This window comes from Terrapene carolina, unplaced genomic scaffold (assembly GCF_002925995.2).
Source record: "Terrapene carolina triunguis isolate 2854851 unplaced genomic scaffold, T_m_triunguis-2.0 Scaffold42, whole genome shotgun sequence".
Lineage (NCBI taxonomy): Eukaryota > Metazoa > Chordata > Testudines > Emydidae > Terrapene > Terrapene triunguis.
Window position 1 is genome coordinate 64390539 of NW_020664393.1, and position 10020 is coordinate 64400558.

The window sequence follows — 10020 nt, forward strand, 5'->3', positions numbered from 1 at the left end:
ATAAATAGTATCTTTGTAAAACAAAGAGGGAAAATGGAAAAGAAGGGAAATAACATGTTTTTGTTTTGATTTCAGTGCTTTATAGGTTTAAGCCTTATGTTTTAGAAATAATAAAAACCCGAAATAAAAGTTACTATTTTGATCTGTAATAAGGCAAATTTTTGTTTGATTTCAGCTTTTTGATTTCAGAGGTGACTTGCAGATGATCAGGGAAGAAGCTGTTCTGTCTGTGAAATTACAAAAGAAGCAACACATGCTTTAAAAGCTCAGATGGACCCCGGCTCAAAACTCCCTCTCTATGTCTCAATCCAAAGCGGTTTTGCAGTGGAATAAACATCTCTGATCTAAGACAGCTGCCTGTAATCAAAGGCCGCCCATCAACACTAGACTGGGCCAAGATGCAATTGATAAATATACACTACTGACAATGAAAAGGGAGAGAGAATGTAAAGGAGTGTTTCCCCCATGGCCTCAGGCCGTGTGAATGGTAACAGTTTGCCCATTATTCATTTGATTTGTTTTTTAACACTTTTGACATCTAATCTTATCTGCTAATACCCAAGATTTAGTTACCAAGGTGAATTTTTCACACTAGGAACACAGTGATTTGACTCAACATTTTCCCTTCCCTCCCTCAGATCTATTGACTTTTCCTTTGTAGGTAAAAACAGTGACTAACCCATACAACAACAAAAAAGACGTCTACTTTTAACATTTGCCACTCCCCCAGTACACAATTTGTGAAAAATAATTAAAAATATTACACCACCTGAAAAGGAAAGTTCTGACAATTGGGGGACGGAGTTCGATTGAGGATAGACCTGAAAGCAAATGGTTAAAGAACGTTCAGAACATATGTGAATAGTACATCCAGTCAGGCTTGCCTGTAAAATAACAATTTATTTTAATACTTAAAAAACACAATCCAGTGATAAATGTCAATTACCAATAATCAGCATAAAGTGCCAAATAGCCATACAACTTTTTTAATAAACAAAACATATTGGAATGTCTCTTAGTTTTATTTTTTTAATACACTGTTCAGAAAGCCAGCCTTTAAAATTCTCAGGTTGAGATTTATCCTGCCCACTCTCTCATCGAGACACACACAGACTTTAAAGTACCACTAAAACCACATTGTGCATAGCATCAGTTTGATTTATTGCCATTATTCTTTCCTTTGGGTGTTTTTAAATAAGTCCACAAATTACAAACCACCTCCCAAGGCACTAGACCACAAAACAAAAACAAGATATCCACTTAGTGTTGATGCTGCTGCTCTAAGCTCTATATGAGGCTTTTAGTGCATGGCAGACTTCACTTGAGATTTAGGTCACTTTGGAACATTTCTTTTTAAAAAGAAAACAACAACAGAAACAAACAAACAAGTCTGCAAGTTGTTCTGGTCTCAATGGTGCTGTAACAAGAAGCCAAAGTTTCAGTTCTTAATTGTCTTCTGGAATTTTTTGTTTCCTGAAGTGTTTAAGTAAGAAGCTTTATACAGTCAAAAAAAGTATAAAATAAAAAATGTAAAAAGTAATACCTTTGGAAGCTACGTTTTTGCTTTTAAAAAAATGAAGATTCCTGTCCAATACGTGAGCACCACCTTTTGGCATAAAGTTTATCAAAGCCACACAAGACAGCCAGTTCTCTTGCACTCTCCATATTATTAATATGTGTTTCAAAGGCAAAACAATATTTTAAGCCAGGATTTGGGAACCTTTTATTTTTAATTAAAAAAAAAAGTTCAGTGCTCCCATCCTGGGCTTTTTTTGTGTCTGTTCTGAATTTGGTATAAAGTCTGGAGGGGAAGTTAGTTCATGGGTGTTGGAGGTTTCAGCATTTAAGTTTGGAAGGTTTAAGCTCCTTTACTTGCGTATGCAGTGTCTTGTGGACAGCTAGAGTTCTGGACTGGCAAAAGCCTTTCCCACATTCTTGACACTTAAAAGGCTTTTCTTTAGAATGAATATACCTGGGGAGAAAGAATATAGATTTACAAATAGTGACAATTCAATCAGGTGACCTGTGAAAAAACACCCCTTGTTTGTGGTCTACTTCCCAAACTACTGCTGAGGCCCAAATGTGAGATGCCGTGTTTGACAAGAAGCCAGAATGGGGGACACAGGGGGAAAAATTCATGCAGGAAGCACCCAGTGTTATGGGAGTCATTCTTTTACTGTAAATACCTGGCTCTAATGGCCACTCTGTGTTTCTGATTAAAATCACTTTCAAAAATAAAAAGGAAGGACCATCCCAAATTGCCTGCAAAGAAAGCGGACAGATGAGGGTATGGTCCTCTGTGGTGTACAGGGAAGGCAAGTAAACCTTTATAACGGATTCATCTGCCAAACCAAGAAGCCCCGATCACTTGGGACATTACTAAACTGTACAAAGCAGTAGACAGCCTAAGGTAACACTCCTGCATTTAGGGAGGGAAATGGACTAGCTCACCTTTCTATTTGCGGTATAGGAGAGGGAGGGACAGAGCTAAGCAACGTCTATGGTTATAACCCTCCCCCCGCGCCCCCCTGCTATTAAAATGCTGGAGTTACCTGTGATCCCTCAGATGATCTTGCCTTCGGAACGCTTTGTGGCAAATGTCACACGTGTAGGGCCTCTCATCGGTGTGGGTTCTTTCGTGAATCAAAAGGTTATAGGACTTGGTGAAGTGTCTGCCACAGAATTTGCAGACGAATTCCTTCTTGGTTTTGGAAGGTAACCTCCCCCGGGTGGGTTTCTTCTCCGGGGAGAGCTTAGTTACCTCGAGCAAGGAGCCGAGCCCCGGAGGCGAGCTCTGGCTGTCCGCCTGGCCCAGTTTAGAGTGATCCTCTTGGGTGGCGGCCACAGCTAGGTTGGCAAAATCAAACCGGGGTTTGGCTTTGAGGGGCACGCTGGTGGCTTCTTGCTTGGGCTGGATGACGTGTGGGAACAAAGGGAAGGCAGGCAGCTGGAACCTGGCGTCCACCAAGCTGGACACCCCGGGCACCTTGGAGAAGGAAGAGCGAGGCAAATGCATGGCTGGGTAACCCAATGTCCACTGGTGCAGGTGAACGGCGTGCAGGGCGCTGAAGCCGTACAGGTTGGGCAGGTGGTCCGAGGGCACCGCGGGCAGCCCGTTGAACGCTTGGAGGAAGGAGTAGTTAGTGAGCTGCAGGGAGGGGTGAATGGGCACTGGGGCCGGCAGAGTCTTACTTCCCATGGTGGCCACTGGGGAGGAGGATCTCGGAGAAGGGAAGGCGAGTGTCTGGAAGAGAAAGACAAAGACCTGTAACAGGGAGACCATAGAGACAGGTCCGCCACCCCGCCTGCTACTCTCCTTTTCTAGGGCCGGCTTCGGAGCCCCGGGCTGTTGGGCGTATCCCAGAGCCCGTGGCAGGTCAGTGGAAAGGTGCCCATTGCTCGCAGTGGCTCTGGCGCTGTGCGCCTTGGCCCCTTCCCACAGCAGCCGTGCAAGCCCCAGGCTCATTGCACAGATCTGCAGGTCGTTAGGACCCCTTTCATCTGCCCCCTCCCCGCCGCCAAGCCTGCTCCTAACGCAAACCATCCCTCGGTAGCCCTGGCTCGCTGCAGCGCGGCCTCCTCAGCTTTACGCACCGCTCGCTGGGCAGGAACAAGACCCTCTAGGTAGGCTGTGTGTAACTTCAGGCTATTCGGCTGCACACCCCCAGGCTACACCCCCAAGCCACCCAGTTTGCTGGCGGGGACGTGCCAAGCTCCCCGCTGCAGCTCCCGCTGGAGTCAATGGCAAAGCCCTCGAGAGTCCCAGGGGACACCGTTTTTCCTGGCAACTCACATGGTAAAAGAGTTAAAACTAAAGCGCATCGCTGCCTTATCCTGTCCGTACGAAGCAAGGGCTCGCCCTCTGCCGCCCAGAGGAGTGACAGGTCTCCCCGCCGAGCCCACCAAACTTTGACCACCAACGGGAAGTAGAGCGCGAGGGTTTTACCCTCGCCAACTCCCAGCCCCTGCATCTGGAGAGCTGCGTCTCCCAGCGCTTCCCCTTAGCCCCTTCCCGGTCCAGCCCCAGCCATTCAGCTGCTGCATGGGAACTCCGTCAAAGCCCGGGGCAGAGGTGCTGGAACAATGTGTCTAGTGGGGGGAGCTGAAAGTCATTAAACCAAACTGCAAACCCTGTAAGCGATGGAAACCACTTCAAACCAGCACCCCAGGTCCAGCACCTGTGGCTGGGGGGGATGGTTTTTGAAGCCTGCTAATAGTAAATACGAAAGCCCTGCGTCCCGGTGTCAAGCCTGAATTTTCGTTTTTGTTTCCGTTGCAAGGGGACGAGCTTGGTCGAGATCTTCGCTAATCCAGCGAGATGGTGGCTTAATAAAACCCCATTTTAAAACTAGGGGTTAGCAAGCGCCTTTCCACAGCCGCTTTGCAGGGCACTACAGTACCTCTCCCGAGAGCAGGCAAGCCGAGGGATCTTCCCACAGCAAGTGCTGCCCAGTTGGAACTGCGCTGCCCCATGCCACGCCAGCGATTTTCAGTCAGATCTCCGCGCAGGCAGATCGGCTCAATCGATGCCACGCTGCGGGCTCCCACAACCTCCTGTTTGCGGGTTTGCACTGGGGCTGGGGGAGACCCAGACTTGGCCGAGGTACTACAAGCAAAGCCCGCCCCCTCCGCTAAAGTCTGATTAAAAAAACCCATTGAAGTCAAGGGGAACTTGGGATGGGGGGTGGGGGTGTTTTCAAATCAGGGTCCCTCAGGCAGTCTCAGCCAGACAGCTGCACTGCACCTCAGAAGGCAAAGGAAATATTGACGGAGAGAAAAACGTAGGTAACTGGGACTATTTGACTCGTCCTGCAATCACAGTAATTAACACACGCATATCTCCTGCAGAAGATGCAGCTCTTTGGGGGAAACAGCAGCAGATATTTTAAAGCTCGCCCCTCTTAAGTGACACTTTTAGATTTGGCGGGGGGGTGCTCGCTCTCTATGATTTGGTTCTCCATGTTTATTTCCCCAGCAACCAGTGATTGCCCAGAGAGCGTCTCTGGTACTGCTATTTTGGGGCCTTGGGAATGGATAATAATTTGCCACCGTATTTCTAATGCCAAACTGCTAATTTCTCTGAGCATTTATCAAAAGCGATTCTCCCCCCGCCCCATGTCTGAAAGATTATGGATTTCTGATCGAGATGAAGGGACTTTTTTATGTCAATTTCCTGACGTATTAAGGCCCCGTTTGGAGCAGAGTTTACAAACGAGCACCAGATTGCTAGCTGTCTCTGTAGACTCAGGCGCAAAGGAAACCTGATGGCCGAAGAGTTCTAGATCCCAGGCAAACAAAAGATGTATATATGGATGCGATTAAAAGGAAAATAGCCGTTGCAGAAACTATGCTGGGGGTATGGGGCCAAGGCGGGAGATTATGAGAGGGGGATTTTTTCCTCTGAGCAGCCCCATCCTCTACCCCACGGCCACCTTTCACACCGCTTTACATAAATCAACCGCAGGAAAGGAGACCCAAATCCTATAGGAATTCCATCGCAATGACCCAGAATAAAAGAGTGTGACATTTTCCCGAGATTTGCCTTTGCTAATTGGATACATTTTGTATAGCGGCTGATTAAAAAACCATACACAGTACTCCCTCCGTCCCATAACTGTTCAGGGGCCAGTGGTCGAACCTGCGTTTTGAGATTTGTTCTTCAGCCGGAGAAACAAACATGGTTTAGTTTTAATATAGTGCCAGGTGTCTCCTTCTTGCGGTACAAGTGTCTTGATCACTTATTTCAGGAACAAACTAAACTAAACATACAGCTGCCCATTCCGCCTAGATACCCGAACATCGGTCATAATTCTAAACCATTATCCTGGCTCATTCTTATCTTTGAAACGTGTGTCAAGCAACAGCAAACTCAACGAATTTCGAGCCCAGAATTCTGGGCCCCTCCACTCTTTTCATATCATATGTTTTATTTAAAAAAACAAACAAACCAGAAATATAAAACACAAACCCACCAGACAGATTTAGGTAAAATCCTGTTTTACAAGGACGTCACATTTTTAAAGAAAATCGGTTTCAGTTTTCCAAACGAATACATGGGCAACGATTCTTTCAAGCAAAAGGAAGTACAAAAAATGATTCATAATAGCATCCATTGTCCTAATTATGTTGTTTGCTAGAAGCAGTATTATTTTTTTAAAAGGAAGGGGCTCAGGGGGCGGGGCGTTCAGGTTGATACAAGTTTGTTGGCATCCTTCCAGAAATGAAAGCTACACTTTTGCTCTGTACAGCTGGGGTAGTCAAAAATATAGATGAAGAGCAGCTTATTTCGTAGAGAAGTCTCTCTTAAGACATCAAAGGGAATGTGTATTTCTCTCTGCAGTACTTTTCTACTCATTCCCTTCCCCACAGAGAGATCAATGTTTCTTTGATTTCGGTGTCACCTCTACCTTTAATTCTGCTTCATGTAAACAGATCGTTATCTTTTTTTTAAAAAAAGAGCCTGTGAGTTATTTGCTTGAATCGCTCCCACCCCCATCGCAATAAAACTGTACAGTTTTTAAACACCAGATTTGCTTGCTGAGTAATTGAGAGCAAGCCACTTGTGTACTGACACAGGACTGAAACAAAACCCACTCTTGCCAAGATAAATTTACCCTGCAAAATAAGATCATAAACTTGAAAGACTACATCTGTCCCCAGCTTTCTTACCCTTTGTCCTATTTTGGAGATTTGGTCATGCTATTGTCTAATTGCCATTGTTTTACAATCACAGGAATCTTTACGTTCCAGATAAATTCAATCTAAATATTCTCCCCTATTTTATAAATAAGAAAAAAATGTGGGCAAACTTCTTGTTGGTCGCCTCTCATGAATCGAAATTAAATTAATCTCACAGTAATCTTGTGGTTAGTCAGTCTTTCTACTTTTCACTTTGAATTATCTATTTCTGATGTGTCTTTTGAGAGGGATATTTGTTATATTAAATACTTGACTCATAAATAATGAGTTTTACTGATTAGTTCCACATGGGGGAATAGATGAAGTAAATTAGCTTGAAATGTTGCTTATTTTTACAAACATGATAAATTGGTGGTTATAAAACTTCAGATTCTTGGGGCTTTAGAAGGTGGGGGAATATCTAGAACTCCTGCCACAAGGCTCATCTGTCAAAAAACCACCCTGTTTCGAATGAACTATTTAAAATTTGTTAGCCAAATCCCTTCGATTAAACTGGAACGGTCTGCAGAATTTTATCAGCGTGCCAGGTAGCCAATATTTCCTTCAAGGCGACAGAATTTGTATCAGTTTAAACGAGGAAATTGACCTTTTAATTTACCTGTGTTTAGGAAACTAGCCGCAAAGGGAATTGGGGCTGTAAGTTGTTCTTTCGCTCTGCATTTGAGAGCGTGATGCTCTGGAGAATACAACTAGAGAATTCCGCGCAGATTTCTTCAGATTATTAATGGAGTGTGCAGAATCTATTGAGGAAGGTTTATTCGGGTCTAATTGAGCGTGGAGGACTTAATTGCTTACATTAATGAGGACGGGAAGGACTAAATCAGCATATCTCTGCTAAATCCTTATAAAATCATCATTCACATTTTATCATGAAATCAGTGCTGACACGCCTTGCGGACCACCGTAGCGAATGCTGATTAATACAGGCATATGTTATACTCAAAAAAAAAAAATCCAGTTCACTACAGATTGCTCAATTTAAGTATTCAATGCAGCCTTTTAAACCACTCAGTCCGGATCCTCACGAGACAGCAATTATGATGTTCTTACAATGGAATTAAACATGCCAATTTAACGTATTTTGCCTCCTTTCAAGCACAGCAGTGCTTGGGAATGCCCTCTGCTAGAAAGCATGCATGTGGGCTTCCTGGGGGTGTCATTTAATACACAAACCAGTTGAGCAATTAGAAAAATACCTGCGAGTGTAAACGTTTCATTTATTATTGGATTAAATTGTTTTAAATAATTGCACCCTCTTCACACAAGAGTCCGGAAGTCCCAGCCTTCCTCCCGAGTTATGGAGCAAACGGTGCTCCGTAAATAATCGGTAATAGCAACTTTTCCTTCCATCCGCAACCTCCTTTTCCCTTAGCTTCCCGAGTCCAAGTAATGGAAAGAAGACAACGACAGTTACTTCTCCAACGTCTCTAGCTATGGCAGGCCAACGAGAGAGTGTAGTTCGCTCCCCTAGGCCTCAGGCAATCAAACCGTGCAGGTTTTCGATTAATCTTCTGACACCACCGATCTTTAGATTCATAGATTCATAGATTCTAGGACTGGAAGGGACCTCGAGAGGTCATCGAGTCCAGTCCCCTGCCCTCATGGCAGGACCAAATACTGTCTAGACCATCCCTGATAAACATTTATCTCATTTATTTAGATCTATGTATCCTGCGGTGTCACTCTGTTGTAGGAAGGTGACAGCATTACGCTGCATTAGCATCTTGATCAGGTCCCTATTTATGTTTTTTACTGGGCTGGGTACATTTTAAATTGGACCAACAGTGCACCTGCTTGGGGTTAACAACTCCAAGCACCTTCTTGAGTTTATTTTCTCCCCCAACCTCAACAGCAATCTACAAAAGGTCCAGTTTTTATAGCGTTCCCTCCTGACAGCCAGAAATAACAATAACAACGAATAAGCCTCACTTTTACACTAACACTTGACAGAATGGCCTGGAAAGAAGCGAGTTTCTCTCTGCACAGAACTTCCTCCGAACGGACGTAACACATCAGACTCATGTCAGTTCTGCTCTGTCTGAAAGAGGTGAATGCTGCCTGGTAACTAAAACGCGCAGAATTGCGTACACAATAATACAAATCTAAACGCTCAAGTCTACACAGTTTAGGGCACTCGAGACTGCTGGGGACTGACTCACCCCGGGTTTTGCAGGCTGCATGTCAGTTTCATCTCCGTTTAAAAGCATAGCTCGGCTGCACTGGGGAAGGAGCAGCTCCATATGGGATAGGCACGCTTTTAGATAGCAGCAAAATATCCAAGCACCCTTTAAAAACTTTCAGACAGGCTCCCCTCACCCCGCGCCCCCAAAGAAAAAAAAGTCCTTCTAACGACAGCAGATCTGTCCCTTCACCTGCACTGTCCGAGGCAGATAGGGGACACTTTGGACTGATGTAGCCAACCACAGAGACTTGGGGGAAAAACAAAAGGAGTTGTTGGTTTTTTATTTACCTAATCCCGATCTGTGCTCCACCGCTGGCAGAAGTGACAAGATCCGGGGCTAAATTGGAGCTGGTAAAAAAGTTGGGCTAAGTTAGTGGCCCTGGTTGGGCTCTCTTTGCACAGCTCTTCCCCCCCCCCCCTCCTCCAGCTGGGTACAGACAGATCCTAGAGAGCAGAGGGAGCCAGGTGCTCCTGGGGATGGAGATGGTGAGAGTCTCTCCCTCCTCCTCCTCCTCCTGCTGCTGTATGTGGGTCTGAGGGCAGGCGCGCCTTGGAGAAGCCGATCTCAGACTGGAGTGATCCCTTCCCTCCAGCCTCCTCCTTATTTCAACCCCCAACCGGACGCTGGGCATGCGCACTACGGGGGAAAGTGTCTCGCTGAGAAGATCCAACTTTTCAACTCTCCGGCTTGTTACGGGGCAGCCAGATTCCAGCCCGCACGGCTCCCAGGGCATCTCCCTGCGGGCACCCGCCGCCCCGCGCCCGGGCACCCACGGGCGAGCCGGGCTCCGAAGCCACGCGTGGCAGGGGAGCAGCATCAGTGCCCCAGCCAGGGAGTCAGCCGTCCCTTCCGCCCCGGGGAGCCCAGAGCTGCCCCGTTCTGGCAGTCCCCCGCCCCTGCTCCCCAGCGCAGCCCCTAAGCCGCGCTCACTTCACTCCCCTGTGCCCGGGGCAGAGCTGCTCACGGCTCAACGCCAGGGTCCCCTCCGGGTCAGAACTCACAGATTATTGCCCCGGGGCCAGGATTTGGCCCCACTGGGATCTACTTCCCTGGCAGGATCTGGTGGATCCACCCTGCCCGGAGACCAGATTCCCTCTCCATACCCCCAGCTGGATCCATTCTCCAAACCCCGCACGAG

The 10020-nt window shown here is 46.4% G+C and overlaps 1 protein-coding gene across 1 annotated transcript; it reads right to left on the bottom strand.

Annotated features, from left to right (window-relative positions):
- Positions 1-880: 880 nt before the first annotated feature.
- Positions 881-9287, bottom strand: OSR1 (odd-skipped related transcription factor 1). Its single transcript, XM_024198623.3, has 3 exons — positions 9170-9287; positions 2553-3244; positions 881-1972 (listed from the first exon to the last, which is right to left on the bottom strand). Exons 2-3 carry the CDS (start codon positions 3197-3199, stop codon positions 1837-1839), a joined length of 783 nt encoding a protein of 260 aa, XP_024054391.1. The 5' UTR covers positions 3200-3244; positions 9170-9287; the 3' UTR covers positions 881-1836.
- Positions 9288-10020: the final 733 nt, after the last annotated feature.

Excerpts from the sequence above, each read along its gene's own strand:
- OSR1 (XM_024198623.3), bottom strand. The coding sequence starts at position 3,199 with ATGGGAAGTAAGACTCTGCCGGCCCCAGTGCCCATTCACCCCTCCCTG. Across the intron at positions 1,973-2,552 it reads GATCATCTGAGGGATCACAG|GTATATTCATTCTAAAGAAA; the intron begins GTAACTCCAGCA and ends CTTTCTCCCCAG.